General features: G+C 44.3%; 1 protein-coding gene across 1 annotated transcript; it reads left to right on the plus strand.

Annotated features, from left to right (window-relative positions):
- Window positions 1-10955: 10955 nt before the first annotated feature.
- Window positions 10956-15530, plus strand: arl4d (ADP-ribosylation factor-like 4D). Its single transcript, XM_055657188.1, has 2 exons — window positions 10956-11148; window positions 12852-15530. The coding sequence occupies exon 2, from the start codon at window positions 12995-12997 to the stop codon at window positions 13595-13597; it is 603 nt and encodes a 200-aa protein (XP_055513163.1). The 5' UTR covers window positions 10956-11148; window positions 12852-12994; the 3' UTR covers window positions 13598-15530.
- The last annotated feature ends 5236 nt before the right edge of the window (window positions 15531-20766 follow it).

Here is a 20766-nt window from a genome sequence, read left to right on the forward strand (position 1 = left end):
GTAGAAACCTCAGCGTCAAAAGGCCAAGCTATGTGTATTTATTACAAATGCACACCCCGAGCCAGTTTTCATTCAACTCTTTCAGAGATAGTTAAAACAGCCACCAACTTTGCGAGTTTCAGCCTTTAGTTTTATTGCAAGACATTTATTGTTTAATTTAAACCCAAATAAATACTTGAACCCTTCGCTCCATAGATGCTGCTGCACCCGCTGGGTTTCTCCAGCATTTTTGTGTACCTTGAACCCACCAAGGCAGGTTACACAAAGACCGAAGCAGTGTCTGAAAAAGTCTCGACCCGAAACTTTATCTATCCATGTTCTCCAGAGCTGCTGCCCGACCCGCTGAGTTACTCCAGCACTTTGTGTCCTTTTATGCAAACCAGCACCTGCAGTTCCTTGTTTCCTTGTGACTGGTGAGATGTGAACAGTGTCTGAATATAACCGCTTCGTTTTGCTTTTGCGTTTAGGTTTCTACAAATCTTGTTGTTTTCGCTGATGTGGGACGTGCAGCTATTTAATAAGTTATTGAACTTGTAAAACCATTGTCCAATAAACAGTTAGCGTAGACACAAGGAACTGTGGATGCTGGAATTTTGAGCAAAACAGTAAGAGCATGAGGGACTCAACGGGTCAGACAGCATCTGTGGAGAGAATGGACAGAGGATTTGGGGTCGAGACCCTTTTTCAGCCTAATGGGAGTAGGGGAGAAAAAGCTGGAAACGAGAAGTGGGTGGGATAAAGCCTGGCAAGTGAGAGAGTGGATACAGGTGAGGGGAGGTGATAAGTTTCAGTCTTCTAATACCGTTTTAGATAATACTTCAGTTGAAGTGAGAAGCAAATACTTCTCTTATTAATGTCAATTGAACTGTAGATTTAACCAAAGATAGACACAAAGTGCTGGAGTAACTCAGCTGCTCAGGCAGCATCTCCAGAGAACATGGATAGGTGACATTTTGGGTCGGGGACCCTTCTTCAAACTTTCTTCCGATCTTCTTCAGACTCCTAACCCGAAACGTCAAACGTTACTCCATCCACTTTATCCAGAGATGCTGCCTGACCCGTTGAGTTACTCCAGCATTTGGTGTCTATCTTTGGTATAAACCAGCATTTGCAGTTGGTTTTTTTATTCGTTGTATATTGAAACAACTTTACCAAATTTAACCCCCAGCCCTGCCTATTTCCTTCGCTCCATAGATGCTGCTGCACCCACTGAGTTTCTCCAGCACTTCTGACTACTGTGTGTGTTCAGTTTCGCTTTAGTTGCTTGTGGGAACATGCTGCATTCAAATTGGTACTTGTAAATCAACGGCTTCCCACTGGCCTTGGTAACTTCCCTCTGCTTAAGTTTCATTTCTCAGTATGATTTAAACCTTCTGCTTGGAGTGTCTATGTAATCAATGGTTCAATGATTCAATGGCACTTTATTGCCACGTGTACCTAGCTGCAGTGAAATTACATTATTACATACAGTTCAGTAGAAATCTGTCTATACATAGGCACCATCCTATTTAAGTATAGGAGTGCAAGAATAATAGATTACACTGAGACAGTACATGAATCACCATGTTTATGGCGTCATTTTGTACCCTTCAAGTTCAAAGCTGTTAAAATGTCAGAGTATCCCCCGATGGTGGCCAGGCCAGATGATGTAGTCGATGTCCTAATCCGCAGCTCCATGCCGCTGTTTGCTGTAGCTCATCCCCGCATTCGGTTGCTTGTGGCGACACCTAATGTAATGAAGGCTCCAGCGGCCCTCTCCACTGGATCCTCAATGTGGACAATGTCGACCCACTAATTCACTGTCCCTCTCCTCACACGGCCATCGCTCAGTCTCCATGCCCCCCCCCCCCCCATGTTGCCCCCCCCCCCCCCCCCCCCCCCCACAGCCAACCCCATAACACCCAGAGGATCACCAAGGGAGTGGGGAATTAGCTCAGGCCTCCTCCCCCACGTCTGCTGCCACTGGCATCTTGAAGGATTTAGTATTAGAAGGATTTACTTTAGTTCAGTGAAGCAATAAAATAAAATAAATTATCTTAGAAGTCAGCCCTCCAGGATTTAGTGTTTGTCAATCAGTCATGGAGTCAATTCCTCCATGTAATCATCTCCTCCCATTCAGCCTAAACCTGTTGTTGCTGGGACCACAATGGCACATAGTTAACATAGGATTTCCTTTCGTAATCCAACTGTTATATAATCTGCACCATGTTCCTGGTATGCGGAAGAAGTGATCACGGAAAGGAAAACTGATAGAACTTCAGCAGCTGAATCTGATCCAATAACAGAGATGCTGGAAGAACAGTTAGTCAAGAGGCATATGGTGGAAGACAAACCAGTCAATGTTTCAGGTTAGCAACACTTCCTCAGGTATGTTTGCAGAGTGCAGCATAAGACAAAAGGCTTTCATCTATTATTTTAATCTATTTGGATTTTTAAAATATATATATGTATTCATTTGGCTGTATACCATATACAGTTTTGTATATGTATAATGGTGCTGTTGCAGCAACTCTGATGTTAGAGTAAAATATATATACACGCTAGAATTTAGAAGATTGAGGGGGGGGATCTTATAGAAACTTACAAAATTCTAAGGGAATTTTTTCTGACCGACATACATTAAAAAACCAACTGACTCACATGGCTATCTGGACTACACGTCTTCCCACCCGGCCCCCTGTAAAGACTCCATCCCCTTCTCCCAATTCCTCCGCCTACGCCGCATCTGCTCCCAGGATGAGACGTTCCACACCAGGGCATCGGAAATGTCCTCGTTCTTCAGGGAACGGGGATTCCCCACCGCCACCATAGATGAGGCTCGCACCAGGGTCTCATCCATACCCCGCAAGATTGCTCTCTCTCCCCATCCCCACACTCACAACAAGGGCAGAGCCCCCCTAGTCCTCACCTTTCACCCCACCAGCCGGCAAATACAACAAATAATCCTCCGCCATTTCCGCCACCTCCAACGTGACCCCACCACTCGCCACATCTTCCCATCTCCCCCTATGTCTGCCTTCCGCAAAGACCGCTCCCTCCGCAACTCCCTTGGCAATTCTTCCCTTCCCTCCCGTACCACCCCCTCCCCGGGCACTTTCCGTTGCAACCGCAAGAAATGCAACACCTGTCCCTTCACCTCCCCCCTCGGCTCCATTCAAGGACCCAAGCAGTTGTTCCAGGTGCGACAAAGGTTCACCTGTATCTCCTCCAACCTCATCTACTGCATCCGCTGCTCTAGATGTCAGCTGATTTACATTGGGGAGACTAAGCGGAGGTTGGGCGATCGTTTCGCCAAACACCTCTGCTCAGTCCGCAATAACCTACCTGAACTCCCGGTGGCTCAGCACTTCAACTCCTCCTCCCATTCCCAATCCGACCTCTCTGTCCTGGGTCTCCTCCATTGCCAGAGTGAGCAACACCGGAAATTGAAGGAACAGCATCTCATATTCCGCCTGGGTTGCTTGCGTCCGGATGGCATGAACGTTGAATTCTCCCAGTTTTGCTAGCCCTTGTTGTCTCCTCCCCTTCCTTAACCCTCGAGCTGTCTCCTCCCATCCCCCGCCCTCGGGCTCCTCCTCCTCCCTTTTTCCTTCCTTCTCCCCCCCCCCCCCCATCAGTCTGAAGAAGGGTTTTGGCCCGAAACGTCGCCTATTTCCTTCGCTCCACAGATGCTGCTGCACCCGCTGAGTTTCTCCAGCATTTTTGTGTACCTTCGATCTTCCAGCATCTGCAGTTCCTTTTTGAACAAAATTCTTACGGGGTTGGACAAGCTAGTTTCAGGAAGATTATTCCCGATGTTGGGGAAGTCCAAAACTAGGGGTCACAGTTTAAGGATAAGAGGGAAGTCTTTTAGGACCGAGATGAGAAAATCATTTTTACACAGAGAGTGGTGAATCTGAGGAATTCTCTGCCACAGAAGGTAGTTGGGGCCAGTTAATTGGCTATATTTAAGAGGGAGTTAGATGTGGCCCTTGTGGCCAAAGGGATCAGGGGGTATGGAGAGAAGGCAGGGATGGGTACCGAGTTGGATGATCAGCCATGATCATATTGAATGGCGGTGCAGGCTCGAAGGGCCGAATGGCCTACTCCTGCACCTATTTTCTATGTTTCTATGTTTCTATATACTGTATAATCAAATTTACACTTTTCTATCTCTGCTCTGAGTATTCAGACAACACTGTCAGGATTAAATGATCTATAATTTGGAACGAAGGTAATTAATTCTTACTTTGTAACATATAACTCAAATATGCACCAATTGCACCCACTATTCCACCCTTTTTTGCCCTTCTCCCTGTCCCCTTCCATCTATATCATAGAACATAGAACAGTACAGCACAGGAATGGGCCCATCGGACTACAATGTTAGTGCTGAACATGTTGTCTAGCTGAACTGGTCTCATCTGCCTGCAAGTGATCCATATCCCTCCATTCCCTGCAAATCCAAAAGCTTTTGAAACGCTACCACTATTTGCTTCTACCACCACTCGTGGCAGTCCATTCCAGGATGCATTGAAGCACATCTCCATTATATTTTTCCCCTCTCACCTTATCGCTATGCCCTCTAGTGTTGGACTTCCACCCTGAGAAAATGGTTCTGACTGTCCATCCTATCTATGCCTCTCATAATTTAATATACTTCTAAATAAAATGTATATAAAATATTATTTCCTCTGACTTCACATTTCATGCATCTTCTCTCCCTATCTCACAGTCTTTTGTCTTATTTTCATCTCAAGCCTTTGTTTACCCATCTGCCCACAGACATCTCTCACCCATATCCACCCATCACGTGACTGGCTTTTCCCCACCCCCACCTCTCTTCCAGCTTTCTCCCCCCTACTACAATCCAGAAGGATCTCGATCTGAGACGTCACCTGTCCATGTCTTCCAGAGATGTTTCCCATGACCTCCTGAATGGCCTGCTTCCCTGCTTTAACAGTTTCATGATTTTGTGATTCAATCTTTTAGAAAACCAACTCCACTAGTTTCCGCCTGTGGCTAGTTTGTCCATTATCAATACTGGCGATGAACTAAGTTTAACTCAGTGTTTGGTAATAAGCACACTTTGAGATGCATGCCAGATTCGGGGACAGTTTCTCAGCTGTTTTCAGTTAACTGGACCATCCTACTGCAACTAGAGAGCAGTCTTGAACTACTATCTACCTCATCGGAGACCCCCAGACTATCTTTGATTGGACTTGACTGGCATTACCTTGCACTAAACGTTACTCACGTTATTCCCTTTATCCTGTATCTGTCCATTGTGAATGGCTCCATTGTAATCATGTATGGTCTTTCCGCTGACTGGTTAGCATGCTACAAAAGCTTTTCACTGTACCTCGCTGCACATGACACTAAACTAAACAAAACTAAACTAAACTAGATGCAGAAATTATTTCGACCTGACATTCTGATTTAAAGCTGCAGCAGGTTACAGAGCCTAGAATGGCATTCTGCCAATTTACACTGTAGAGATAAATCAGAAAAGATACAAGCACAAATGACAGACCTCAATTCTGCCAAACGGCATGCATATCATCCTTACATCTGAACATCACAAAGCCTGGGAGCATAATCCCCTGAAAAAAACTGAAGGCTGTGCAAAAGATTTTATTTAGGTGAATCCTGAGTTATTCTGAAATTGTTATTACTGCTGATTTCAATTTACTTGTGTTTTATTCAAATCAAAAGTTGAATTTGCTGGAACGAGCTGCCAGAGGAAGATGTTGAAGCTTATGACATTTTAAGAACTTTTGGGCAGTTATATAGATAGGAAATGTTTAGAGGGGGACGTGCCAAATACAAGCGTATGGGACTTGCCCAATTGGTGGTCATGGACAATATGGGATAAAGAACCTGTTTCTGGCTGTCCAGCCCTATGATTCCATCCCTTTTCATGTTGAAATTTTCATGTTGATAAGGAGCAGAATTAGGCCATTTGGCCCATCAAGTCTACTCCGTCATTCAATCATGGCTGATCTATCTTTTCCTCTCAAGCCCATTCGCCTGCCATCCCCCCATAACACCTGACACCCGTACTAATCAATTTTTTCAGGTATTCTGAGAATACCAAATTTTGATGGTTGACCCTCAGTGAAGGGATACTTCACTGAATGACATTTTCAAACTCCTTTTAGCTTTTGTTCAGATTACTCATGAAACACTAACAACGCCTCACACAGGGTGAGACCTGCTCAACCTTTGCATTTTGCTGCAGCCTGGCTGTTGCAAGCTGGAGCATGCTGTGAGGGTAGTATTGAGACCTACAATAAGAGCAGTAGACTTGTAAACATTTCTCAGCAAAATCAGCACTGTCATTTTCGTAACTACTTTCAAAACATCAGCTGTTTCTGTCAGGGTTGATTAGAGTGCAAAACATAGATTTATTTACAGTATGAAGTATCGGTAAATGATGACTCAGATCCAAATTGAGCAAAAGTCTGAACTTGCCCCAAAGCGATAAGGACAGAGAGTTGAAAAACACTCCAGCTTTATGACCAATATCGCAATGAAATGACTCGGTGGATTTATCCAACATGGATTTTGAGATGGTTTTTGAAGAACTAGTTTTTGTTTATTGATCTGATTGCCTGCTCTAAAATAGATGGTTCAATGGGTTCTTTATTGTCGTGTATGTACAGATATTATGAAATGCTTGTTCACATGCTATCATCAAATCATACCATGTGTGTGTACAATAGATCCTCTTCTGCAACAGGACACATAGAGTTGCCACGTTCCTGCACCATCTTGCAACTTCCAAGTCTCTAAAAGTCCAATCTTGGCTTAAGGAGATTTGCAGTTTCTTACGAAAGAAAGACACACAACATTGGTCAGACAGCACCTCTGGAAAAAAGAAATACTAGGTGACATTTTGGGTCGAGACTCTTCATCAGACTGAGAGTCAGGGGAGAGGGAAACTAGAGGTATCTTACATTCTGACATTTCTCACTGTAAGATCTGGTATCCTGGCACCACTGGATCGATGATGTAGAGGTCAGCCTGGCCCAGCACGATGCCATCAGCTCCTTCCACTGCCGCTCCATACAGCTCCCTCAGGCAGTTAAAAAACATTTTAATCTTAATAAACTTTATGAGCAAACATTAAAAAAAATTACAAAGAACATACCAGATACAATAAAAGTGTAAACAGAGAATACAAGTGGAGCTCATGGAAGCAGGCAGAGGATTCTCAGCCGTGGTAATATTTGTGTAGAGCAAAGAATTAATTCCAATGATGCCCCCAGTGACATTCCTTCTCCATTCTATCCTGAACAACATTCCACCCACAATAATCTCTACTCGACATTCCAACCTCACTGCGGCCTGTCCAACATTCCTTTGCCAACCAAAATCACCAAAAATAGACCGACGGAGAGGTTGTGTTGTTGCTGTTATGGGATGTTGCTGTATACAAGATAACTGTGGCATTTACTTACATAACAACCCGTACATTTCAAAGTGTTTCAATGTTAACTGTCTAAATTAATTTGGGTGCCTTTAGCACAGGGCCAAGGTGCCTCGGTACACGTGACAATAAACTGAATCCAAACTCAGGAAGAAAGCAAACCACTTGTGAGGATCTCTGACCATGCAATATTCAAAAACAGAACCAATTATGTGAAGAGGAGACAATGTCGGTCAGGAGTCTGTCCCCTGCGATGGAGATGGTGAGGTCAAGGAATGGTAGGGAAGTGTCGGAAATGGTCCAGGTGTATTGGAGTGCCGGATGGAAGTTGGTGGTGAAGTGGATGAAGTCAGTCAGTTGTGTGTAGGTGCAGGAGGTGGCCCCAAAGCAGTCGTCAATGTAACGGAGGTAGAGGTCGGGGATGGGGCCCTGGTACGTATTGAACAAGGATTGTTCAACGTACCCGACAAAGAGGCAGGCGTAGCTGGGGCCCATGCGTGTGCCCATAGCTACGCCTTGTGTTTGGAGGAAATGGGAGGAGTCAAATGTAAAGTTGTTGAGGGTGAGGACCAACTCCACTAGGCAGAGGAGAGTGTCAGTGGCTGGGTATAGGTTGCTCCTCTGGTCGAGGAAGAACCGGAGGGCTTTGAGGCCATCCTGGTGGGGGATGGAGGTGGTATAGAGTGACTGGACATCCATGGTGAAGATGCGGGGGTGGGGGCCTAGAGAGTGGAATGTGTTGAGGCGGCGGAGAGTGTCTGAGGTGTCTAGAGGTGTCTGAAGAAGGGTTTCGGCTCGAAACGTCGCCTATTTTCTTCGCTCCATAGATGCTGCTGCACCCGCTGAGTTTCTCCAGCAATTTTGTGTACCTTCAATTATGTGAAGAGCTTGGATGAGGTTTGGAATCTGAGTGAATCTGAGGGACTGTGTGTAGATGAGGCTGAGCAGGAGGTTGAGGGCTGTGTCCAAAGAGGGCTTTGGGTTGAGAGGAGAGACCTTTGCAGGGGATTAAAGGTAACAAAATCGCCAGAGTAAATCAGTGGGTTCGGCAGCATTTCTAGAGAACATGGATAGGTGACGTTTTGGGGCGTATTCTCTGGCGAGACTGGAATGGATAACCTGAAATAGCACATCCTGGTTTTCAAAACCCTTGCACATCTCTCCCACTCTAATATCTGCCAACCCATCAAGATATCTGGGTTCCTCCAATTCTGGCACGTGTATACTTCTGGTGTTCATCACCCCATGCAGGCAAGATGATAACTCTGCAACCTCATCCTTAAACTGCCCCATTTCTTTGTCTCTCTTTCTTCCTTTTTTTTGCTTAAGATTCCAACATCTACAGTTTCCTGGGTTTCCTCTTACGATCTTATATTTTTCAGTAGATTGTGTTAAGAAAACAGAACCTGATGAATCGTTATTCCATTTATCACGGCTCAATTGTAATCATGTATTGTCTCCCCGCTGACTAGTTAGCACGCAACAAAAAGCTTTTCACTGTACCTCGGTACACGTGACAATAAACTGAACTAAACTAAACCTATCAATTTGGTCCCTTGAAAGAACAATCCTCTCCCCCCGGAACCATTTTTTGGACTGCCTCAAATGCTGTTATTTCCTGAAAACTGCACAAACAACCAGAAAATATTTTCATATCGTCCGAAAAAGGGACTCGATCCGAAACCTCACCTATTCCTTTTCTCGGGAGATGCTATTTGACCAATTTTTTGTGTCTGCTTCATATGGGCAGGTAAGGACTTTATTCCTTGGAGTGCAGGTGGCTGCAGTGATCTTACTGAGGTGTATAAAATCATGAGGGGTAAATGCACAGAGCCTTTCCCCAGTTTAGGTGAATCAAGAACCAGAGTGCATAAGGTGAGAGGGGAAATATTTAAAAAAAAGCACCTGCAGGACAACTTTTTCACACAGAGAGTAATTGGTACATAGAACCAGCTGCTAGAGGATATAGTTGAGATAGGCACTGTAACAGCAATTAAAAGGCATTTGGACAGATACATGAATAAGAAAGATTTAGAGGGGTTTGAGCCAAATGCGGGCAAATGGGACTAGATTAGATGGGGCATTTTGGTTGGCATGGCCGAGTAGGGCAGACGGGCCTGTTACCATGCGATTTGCTACTATGAGTAGATCATAGAAACATAGAAACATAGAAAATAGGTGCAGGAGTAGCCCATTCGGCTCTTCGAGCCTGTACCGCAATTCAATATGATCATGGCTGATCATCCAACTTAGTATTCCGTACCTGCCTTCTCTCCATACCCCCTGATCCCTTTAGCCACAAGGGCCACATCTAACTCCCTCTTAAATATAGCCAATGAACTGGCTTCAACTACCTTCTGTGGCAGAGAGTTCCAGAGATTCACCACTTTTTGTGTGAAAAATGTTTTTCTCAGCTCGGTCCTAAAGGATTTCCCCTCTATCCTGAATCTGTGACCCCTTGTCCTGGACTTCCCCAACATCGGGAACAATCTTCCTGCATCTAGCCTGTCCAACCCCTTAAGAACTTTGTAAGTTTCTATAAGATCCCCTCTCAATCTTCTAAATTATAGCGAGTACAAGCCGCATATCCAGTCTTTCTTCATATGAAAGTCCTGACATTCCTGGAATCAGTTTGGTGAACCGTCTCTGCACTCCCTCTATGGCAATAATTTCCTTCCTCAAATTTGGCGACCAAAACTGTACGCAATACTCCAGGTGTGGTCTCATCAAGACCCTGTACAACTGCAGTAGAACCTCCCTGCTCCGATACTCAAATCATTTTGCTATGAATGCTAACATACCATTCGCTTTCTTCACTGCCTGCTGCACCTGCATGCCTACTTTCAATGACTGGTGTACCATGACACCCAGGTCTCGTTGCATCTCCCCTTTTCCTAATCGGCCACCATTTAGATAATAGTCTGCTTTCCTGTTTTTGCCATCAAAGTGGATAACCTCACATTTATCCACGTTATACTACATCTGCCAAGCATTTGCCCACTCACCCAGCCTATCCGAGTCACCTTGCAGCCTCCTAGCATCCTCCTCACAGCTAACACTGCCCCCCAGCTTCGTGTCATCCGCAAACTTGGAGATGTTGCATTCAATTCCCTCCTCCAAATCATTAATATATATTGTAAATAGCTGGGGTCCCAGCACTGAGCCTTGCGAAACCCCACTAGTCACTGCCTGCCATTCTGAAAAGGACCCGTTTACTCCTACTCTTTGCTTCCTGTTTGCCAGCTAGTTCTCTATCCACATCAATACTGAACCCCCAATACCGTGTGCTTTAAGTGTGTATACTAATCTCATTAAGATCATTTGTATACTAATCTCACTAAGATCATTGCAGTATAATGCGTCGGCGGTAATGCTTGCTTGCTAACGCGAAGCGCTCACTGCATTCCCACAGCTCGTTATCCAAATAAATACATGTTTTGCCGTAGGATCAATTTGAATAAAGCTGTCAACATTTGGCAACGAGCGGTTTGGGACACAGCTGACGTCAAGAAGGGGTGGCTGCTTTAAGAGATGCCTCTGTAGGTGTTGTCCGGGGTGAGGGCGGCGTTAGGCGGAGTGTGTAGCAGGCGCCTGTGGTGTGAGCCAGTTATAGGGAGGGATCCCGAGCATGCGAGAGAGTCTGTCAGTCGTTACACTGCCTTGTGCACTCTATGCCAACGCTGCGAGCCTTCCACGCTGCACCTCCAGCCCGAGAGTTTCTCTGCGGCACCACGAAGGTACTGTCTGATCACCTGTTTACATCGCTTTATATCTGCAGATTCGTTTAATTTAACCGTATAATGCAGAGCGCTGGAGTAGCTCAGTGGGCCGGGCAGCATCTCTAGAGGACATGGATAAGCGCTGTTATGGGTTCAGAAGCATCGCCTCACCATGCCCTCCTGAGATGCTGCCTGGCCCGCTGAGTTACTCCAGCACTTTGTGTTTTACACAAGATGCCAGCATCTACAGTCTCTCCTGTCTACATTTAAATGAATAATTTTGTTTAACAAATATTTAAGATACCCAGCCTTAATGTTAACGCGTGTCAATTAGTGGAGTACCACCGTGTCTTGTATGCCTTTGATCCCTTTAATGGTGAATTCTGAGCACAATTTATTGTGGCCACTTTTACTGACGGGTCTTGCATTATTCCATATCCTCCCTGTTGTAACGGCGAGGCTCTGCGTTTTAAACGGTCATGTTAAAACTACCCTTTGATCTTTAATGCCCTGCGCGTTGTCGGTCTACCAGTGAGCTCTGAATTATAGATTTATATCAATTCAAAAAAAAAAAATCCCGAATCTTACAGCTTTGATCACTCCACTAATGACATTTGGAGCTTTATAATAGTGCGTTGATATTGTAAGTGTTACCAGCTCTGTTAATATTTGTAGGTGGCTAATTGATTTAGCGGAACCTAAAGTACACCTGTATCAATGTTATCCATACACATTGTCCATTTAAATGAACATTACTCTCCAGCGGGCTATCTGGCCGTGTGTGGTTCGGTCGGCGCTAGGACCCAGAGGAAAGGGCGAGAGCTTTGGTGCGGGCAGAACGCTTTAGATTGATGTGTTCATTTCGTGTTTGTTTCGCTCTGACCCTAATGGGGGTTTTAGCCGAGTCTAATCAGGAAGTGCTCGATTAGTAAATAAACAGGGAGGGATCAAGACCGCTTGGTGCTTAAAAACATCAGCAGTCCAAATAAATCCTGCTCAGTATTGAACGTCTAATATAAAAGCTGCAGCCACGCAGCCTAATGAAATGAATGTTTGTTTTCAGCTTTGTAAATGGGTCAATGTATCGATTAAATTTTGCTCGAGTAGTTTGCTTTATTATTCCCAAATGACCGCAGATTTCTTAAGATGCTCATGGATCAAATATATACTGGGGGAGCCATAATAATGATATTTTAAATGGCAGTAACATTTTAAATGACATCTCGATTTATAATTGCATTGTAAAAGACAATACATTGTTAAAAAAAATGTATGTAATATAAGTAAAGGATTTTAGATCTTTATCTCAGCATGGTTTCCCCAGTGGTTACCCATTTCAAAAACGGTGTATATAATTTAAACACAAAACAAAGTGCTGGAGGAAAGCAGGAAGACAGGCAGTATCTGTAGAGAGAAGACACAAAATGCTGGAATCACTCTGTGGGACAGGCAGCATCTCTGGGGAAAAGGAATGGGTGACATTTCGGGTTGAGACTCTTCTTCAGTCTGAGGAAGGGTCTCAACCCAAAACATCACTCCTTCCTTCTCTCCAGAGATGCTGCCTGTCCCACGGAGTTACTCCAGCATTTTGGGTCTGTCTTGGGTTTAAACCGGCATCTGTAGTTCCTTCCTCCAGCATACGTAGTGGGAATGGACAGAGGTATGTCAGATGCGAAGAGGGAATAGTAAGAATGTTGATGTATTGTTTATTTAATTTACAGATCTTGATTAAACTGCGCCAGGTGGACTGAAAACCGGCTTTGAAGAAGGTGCCACCAACCAACACTTCCAAGAAGCAAAGGACCTTGGCAATTAAAACTGGGTATAATTTTAAAGGGGAGGTGAAGAGGATATCGTGTCGACAATGGGAAATCAACTTTCCGAACTAACGCCCAGTGGAGCTTTCTTGCCTCCTTTTCACTCCCTACACATTGTGGCGATAGGATTAGATTCAGCAGGAAAGACAACTTTATTGTATCGACTCAAATTAAAGGAATTTGTCAACACTATTCCGACCAAAGGGTTCAACACTGAAAAAGTCAAAGTGCCGATTGGGAACTCGAGGTCCATAACTTTCCAGGTCTGGGACGTTGGTGGCCAAGAGAAGCTGAGGCCTCTGTGGAAGTCCTACACGAGGCGTACAGATGGCATTGTCTTTGTGATAGACTCCTCTGAGCGGGAGCGAATGGAGGAGGCCAAAGCTGAGCTGCACAAGATTTCCAAGAGTTCAGAAAACCAAGGGGTGCCCGTCTTAATCTTTGCCAACAAACAAGATTTGCCCGGGGCTGCCTCAGTGCCTGAGATGGAAAAGTCCCTGGGTGTAAATGAACTGGGATCCTCAACTCTGCACCATATCCAGAGTTCCAGTGCCGTGAACGGCCAGGGGTTGCAACAGGGACTCGAGAGACTGTACGAAATGATCGTTAAACGGAAGAAGATGCTCAGACACCAGAAGAGGAAAAGATGAACTCTTGCCTCAACTCCACCATCAATTAAGACTTGAATCTGTGCTGTTTGTAGGTTAGGTCGGTAATGGAGGCTCCTAATAGAGAATCTAAATGGTCAGAAGCACACAACTTGCCTCGTTTATATATTTCCAGCTTTTTGGGGAGACCCAAATTCAATCTTTCCACTTTGTTTTTGTCCTCTCAAGATGTTGTGTAGGATGTACCACTGCGACAGCACACAGGTCTGGCGATCCAAATGCCAATCTGCACCATGGACTGTACTGCCCAGAGACAAAGCAGGAGAAGTGGGAATGGTTGGTGGTACAAACTGACCATTGCTGATCAACCGCAGTAATACATGGGGTTTTACATGTTGTTTGGACACTATTTGTGAATTGATAGTTATAGCAAAGGTCCTTGGTGTGCTGGAGTCTTTTGATTTTGCGTTTGCAAATATGTTCCTGTTATGCTTGATTGTACAAGGTCACCCCTCTACAAATACACGGACAGAACTTCACTAAGAACTGGCAAGAGAACTTGGTCAATGGAGTTGCATCCTCTTTTTCCCTCTCCAGCTGGTCCCCTTTTTCAATAATTTTAATAATTCGCTCTGGCGGAGCTGATCATAATTCTGATAATCACTACTGTTTCTTTGCGGCTAACAATGGATTAGGTTCATAGAGTCATAGAACTGTATAATACAGATACAGGCCCTTCGGCCCACCTTTCCAATCCGATTAAGCTGGCATACTGGGCTGGTCCCATTTGCCTGTATTGGCCCTAAACCCTTCCTGTCCATACACACTGTCCAAATGTCTTTTAAAAATCACAATGGCGTCCACTTTCATAGCTTCCTCTGGCTGATTGTTCCAGATAAGACCAGCCTCTGAGTGCAAAGGATGCCTCTGAGGTCCCTCTCAAATCTCTCCTCTCTCACCTTTAGCCTAAACCCTCTAGGTTTCGAATCACTCACACTGGGGAAAAAGACAGTGAGCATTCACTTAATCTACACTTCTCATGACCTAGCACACCCATTTGGTCTCTTACACTCCAAAGAAAAAAAATCCCAGCCCCTCCAACTTCTCCCTGTAACTTGCACGACTTTTTGTTGACAAATAATGTGCACGTCAAGGACATCTTTTGTGAAAGGCTCCAGAAATCCATTAGTTGTGAATGTAATGACTCCTCTGCAGTGATACCAAGTTGACTGGGGGAAGTGTTTTTTTAGATTGTGATTTTTTAGCTGCACATCCCAAACACATGGGACTACCGAAAGCAGTATTTCATCAGATGAGTAGAGGAGTGGAGTAATTCTTGGCCATTCTTCCAAAGGGATGTATTTCCATTCTGACACCTGAATATGCCAAGGCTAAATGATGTAAGGTGACTCCAAGCACTCTTCCCACCGCCATTTGATCACAGCTGCAGTAAAACTGCTATGGTGCAAAGCTGCGTTTTAATGGCTTTGGAGGTGGAGAAATCTATTTGATGTTGGATGTGACTTGCCTTCACACTCTGATCTCCTTTTGTCCAAGCGAGCAGCAGAGCTGCTTTGAAGGCTGATAATAACGAGACTGGTTGAAGGCACAGCCAGCAATAAAACTCCAGTCTGGCATTGCATGTTACAATTTACTTGGTGCCTGGTCTGAAGCCAACGTCAAGTCACCCACCTAACTCCAGCCACGGGTATCACATCTACATCAAGTCATTGCATTTCAAATACGATAAATAATGCAAATATCCACATTTGATGCCGTTTGCAATCACTGTGTTGAAATGTTTTCCAGACAAGTTTGAACACAGCAAAAATATTAATGGATCTTGTAAACACAAACTGTGAATCTAAATGGTGATTTGTACATAGAATTTTTTTGTACTTTGATAGCATTTTTAAAAAAACAAATGTGTGTTTAGTGTTGAAATAAAATGCTGTAAAATTTGATGAATGGAAAACACGAGTTTTTTTTCCACAGTGGTTCACACTTGATTTTTTCAGTTCTGTTCCTGGGTGATTCTTCAATTATCTTTTAGTAGATATAGTAACACTCAAGTCATTGGGGGAAGGGGAAGAGGATGGACAGCTTGGACCGATAAAAGCTTGCTGCACCAGTCTAATAAATGTAGATGGTGGGATCAGTCCATTTCTGTTACTTCTTTCAATTAGCATAAGTGGACACAAATCGGTGATGCTTTCTCATTCTCAAGAGTCAAGAATGTTTAATTTTCACATGTATCGGCAGCGGAACAATGCCATTTTTTACGCTGCAGCTTTACAGGAAACCGTTTACTCTTGGTTCTCTTTACTTGTACAATGTCATAAGAGGAGCAGGAGAAGGGGAAATGATGTGGACAACCTGAAAGGAGGGGGTCTCCAGGGGAAATGATGGCTGGTCGTGATGGGGTTGGGGACTCCTTGTCTAGGAAACAGGCACGGAGGCAACGGAGGAAGGGATGATGATGCTGTCCCACCCCCCTCTCTGCTGGCACCACCACCTTGAATTCTCATTTTCCCTGGCTTGGATTAAATGTCGCGGATGTGAGGCATTAACTCTGTCTCTCTCTCCACAGATGCTGCCTGTCCTGCTGAGTATTGCCAACATTCACTATATATATATATTTTTAAAATATTTTTATTTATTAGAAGTACAGTAAGTTACAGTAGTACAAGCCTACATTCACTATTTTTAATCAATTTATTCCAACTTTGTTTTCTGTTTACTAGCCAATCCTATACTTAGGTTAATTTATTGCTCTTGACATAATGAACTCTTATCTCTTGTGGGAACTTTAATATGAAACCCTATAGGATGCCCTTTCGGAAATCCGAGTTATAGTAACATAGAAACATTGTAAACTGGCGCAGGAGTAGGCCATTCGGCCCTTCGAGCCAGTACCGCCATTGAATATGATCCGGGCTGATCATCCAAAATCAGTATGTCGTTCCTGCTTTCTCCCCATATCCCATGATTCCGTTAGCCCCAAGAGCTATATCTAACTCTCTTGAATACATCCAGTGAATTGGCCTCCACTGCCTTCTTTGGCAGAGAATTCCACAGATTCACAGCTCTCATTGTGAAAAAGGTTTTCCCCATTTTAGTCCTAAATGGCCTACCCCTTATTCTTAAACTGTGACCCCCTGGTTCTGGACTCCCCCAACATCGGGAACATCCCATATCCAACCCATTCTATAAACCTACCTCTTTCTCGTTTAGTCTCTTTGCTTACTTTGTCCTTAAAGTCATCTTAATAAATCTGTGAAATGCGATTTCCCTTTCATTTAATGGTGCTGGCTCTTCTTGACTATATTCTGATTTTAATTGTTTTGTTATGTCTCCCTTTAACAGTGGTTTCCCCAATATCAAATGTTAACCTAATTGGCAGAGAGCTTCCTCCCTCCTTTCTCCAACAGAGGAATTGTAGTCATGGTTTTCTGACCAATTGGGGCCTGGTCAGTCTTTGTCGCATTGTGATGAATGCATCTACTATCTCTGTAGCCATGCCTTTAGACACCCTTGAATACAAGCCACCTGGTCCAGATTACTAGTCACCCTTTAATTCCATCCATTTGCTTGGTATCTTTCCTCCAGTGATGGTGCCTACTTCATTTTCCCTGACTCTGCTCTCTGAGCCTTTATCATTGTGATGTTTCTTGTGTCTTCTACTATGAAAACAGATAACACATATTTTTCAAGGTCTTTACCATTTCCTTAATTCTCATGATTAATTCCTTCATCTCATTCTCTGACAGACCTTAGCAGTCTCCCTTTTTTGATTGAATGATTGAAAGGAACAGGCACTTCATCCCACACTGAATATTGATCACCTGTTCACACGAGTTCAATGTTATTCCATTTTCACATCCACTCCCTACACTCCAGTCCTTGGGATGTGGGAGGAAACCTGGGGGAAATTGTAAACTTTAAACCATATAGAATTGTAGAAGCTCATCCATGTTATACAAAATTCTCTTCCTCAGAGGGCAGTGGAGGCCGGTTCTCTGGATACTTTCAAGAGAGAGCTAGATAGGGCTCTTAAAGATAGCGGAGTCAGCGGATATGGGGAGCAGGCAGGAACTGGGTACTGATTGTGAATAGAAACATAGAAACATAGAAATTAGGTGCAGGAGTAGGCCATTCGGCCCTTCGAGCCTGCACCGCCATTCAATATGATCATGGCTGATCATCCAACTCAGTATCCCGTACCTGCCTTCTCTCCATACCCCCTGATCCCCTTAGCCACAAGGGCCACATCTAACTCCCTCTTAAATATAGCCAATGAACTGGCCTCAACTACCCTCTGTGGCAGAGAGTTCCAGAGATTCACCACTCTCTGTGTGAAAAAAAGTTCTTCTCATCTCGGTTTTAAAGGATTTCCCCCTTATCCTTAAGCTGTGACCCCTTGTCCTGGACTTCCCCAACATCGGGAACAATCTTCCTGCATCTAGCCTGTCCAACCTCTTAAGAATTTTGTAAGTTTCTATAAGATCCCCTCTCAATCTTCTAAATTCTAGAGAGTATAAACCAAGTCTATCCAATCTTTCTTCATAAGACAGTCCTGACATCCCAGGAATCAGTCTGGTGAACCGTCTCTGCACTCCCAATGATCACATTGAATTGTGTTGCTGGTCGCAGAGCCGAATGGCCACTCCTGCTCCTATTGTCTATTGTCCATTGTCTATTTGTCGCTACTTCCAGGATCTCCTTATAGGCCTTTGTTGGTCATTCTTTGCTGCTTTGTAATGTTCCCAATCTTCTGGCCTGCCATTAATCGTGGTAACATTGCGTGCCTTTCCTTTCAATTCACTACCAGCATTAACTTCATTAGTCTACCACAAATCAATCATTCCTTTTGCATTTATTAGAATGTACCTTCACTGAGAATTCTGAAAAAGCTTTTTAAAATGTCATCCATCGCTTATCTCCTGGTTTACTTTTTAATCTATTTTCCTAGTCTAGACAACTCTACCTCTATAATTCCCTTTATTTATGCTGTTAAGACTATTTTTCTGATTTATGTCCTTACTTACTGTCCCATGTTTTCTGCTGTCTTAAATACTTGTGTCTGTATTTACTTATTATCTCTTTCTTTGTCTTCTGATTCTCCAACATGTTGAACCTTGCCTCTGTGCGTGTCTCTGTGTGACTTTCTCTCTTGGTCTCTATGCCTGAATCACTGCTCGAGCTGCTCTGTAACCTTTAGTTTTAGCTTAGAGATACAGCGCGGAAACAGGCCCTTCGGCCCACGGAGTCCAACCCATCCCCGTTTATTAACACTATCGGATACACACGAGGGGCAATTTACATTTTTATACCAAGCCAATTAACCTACAAACCTGAAGGTCTTTGGAGTGTGGGAGGGAACTGAAGATCTCGGAGATAACTCACGCGGTCAAAGGGAGAACGCACAAACTCTGTACAGACAAGCACCCGCAGTCAAGTTCGAACACGGGATTCTGGCGCTGAAAGCGCAGTAAGGCAGCAACGCTACCGCTCCGCCACCGTGCCCCTAGATTGACTGGTTTTCTTTTACTCTCCTCGAGGCGAGTCACCAATCATTTGCTTCGTATTTCTCCCACATGGCAGGGCCAGAAACTGAATCGTGGATATGTGCCAACCGACTTTGGCACGGTGTCACAGCCCCCATTTATTTATTATAATCACACTGGAACAACGCTAGCAACATTGCCTTCAAACTATCACAATGCATTTTCAATCTGTCTTCAACTTTCTGAGCAGCCTGTCAAATGGAGTAAATAGAGTGAATGCTATTTCTCGGAATGGGAGAATGTTACTTCCAAAGGAAGATTATCCTTTTCCACTCGCGCTCACGAACTAAGCATGGATTCAGTATTTCTAGCTTAAATCAACATGAAACTAAGCTGCCTTCAAGCAAAGCAGAAGCTGGGATTTAGGTTGTTTTAAGTGTTGCCCTCACAGCGGATACATCAGGGAACTGGAGCAGGCCCACAGTTTCTTTTTCAGTTGCACAGTTTCTTTTTCAGTCTACTGGATGTGTGACATACAACCAGCCTTCTTGAACTAAATAAACCACAGTAGATAAACCTTTAAAGGTTCTCTGTCAGAATTTAGATAAAAACACATAATCCTCGGATAAAACGAATGTTCTCTTTGAGTCTATTATCCTCCTTTCCTGAAGGTATTACCAATCCATTGGTTAGGTACATCAACACCGCTGATGTTCCATTTAGCATTGTGCTTCAGACCAGCAACTTTAAAGATTCAGTGCGGAAACAGGCTCTTCGGCCCACCGAGTCCTTGCCGACCAGCAATCACTCCGTACACTAACACTATCCCACACATTAGGGACAGTTTGCAATTTTTACTGAAGCCAATTAACCTACAAACCTGTACGTCCTTGAAACGTGGGAGGAAACCGGAGCACCCGGAGAAAATGCACGCGGTCACAGGGAAAACGTACAAACTCCGTATTGTCAGCATCAGTTGTCAGGATCGAACCGGGGTCTCTGGCACTTTAAGGCAGCAACTCTTCTGCTGCACCACCGTGCCGTGCTTGATTGACTACCATTCAAGGTGGACTAGGGTTGATGTTCAGCGGATTATTCAATGGTGCAGGCATCACTGTTGAGTGTAATTATATTTCCATGGCGTGGCAAACATGCACTTCCTACTGGGATTGGTGCACTGTGGTCAGGCCTGGGAAATGGATTGATGCTTCCTTCTCCATCCCAGGAACCTTGCAGTGGAGAGTGGAGCCTTTTCCTATGACCCCCTAATGCAACTGATAGTTCATGCAGTACTGGGCTGTATGGGAGTGCAGCATTACAGTTGCCGCCTTACAGCACCAGAGACTCGGGTTCGATCTTGACCACATATGCTGTCTGTACGGAGTTGGTACGTTCTCCTCGTGACCTGCGTGGGTTTTCCCCGGATGCCCACCGGTGTTTCCTCCCACATTCCAAAGACGTACAGGTTTGTAGATTAATTGGCTTCTGTAAATTGTAAATTGTCCGTAGTGTGTAGGATAGTGCTAGTGTACAGGGTGATCGCTGGTCAGTGCCTGATTCCATGCTGTATCTCTAAACTAAACTAAACACAACTACTGCATCCCCCATGCCATGTGTTAGTGGCCAGTTAATATATTTGGATTGAGGATAAACATTGACCAGTGTGCGACACTGTCCTTCACAGACTGTCATTAGATATTTCAG

Source organism: Leucoraja erinacea, chromosome 27 (assembly GCF_028641065.1).
Source record: "Leucoraja erinacea ecotype New England chromosome 27, Leri_hhj_1, whole genome shotgun sequence".
NCBI classification, from domain to species: Eukaryota; Metazoa; Chordata; class Chondrichthyes; order Rajiformes; family Rajidae; genus Leucoraja; species Leucoraja erinaceus.

What these genes read in the sequence shown, in the direction of transcription:
- arl4d (XM_055657188.1), top strand. Translation starts at nt 12,995, where the DNA reads ATGGGAAATCAACTTTCCGAACTAACGCCCAGTGGAGCTTTCTTGCCT.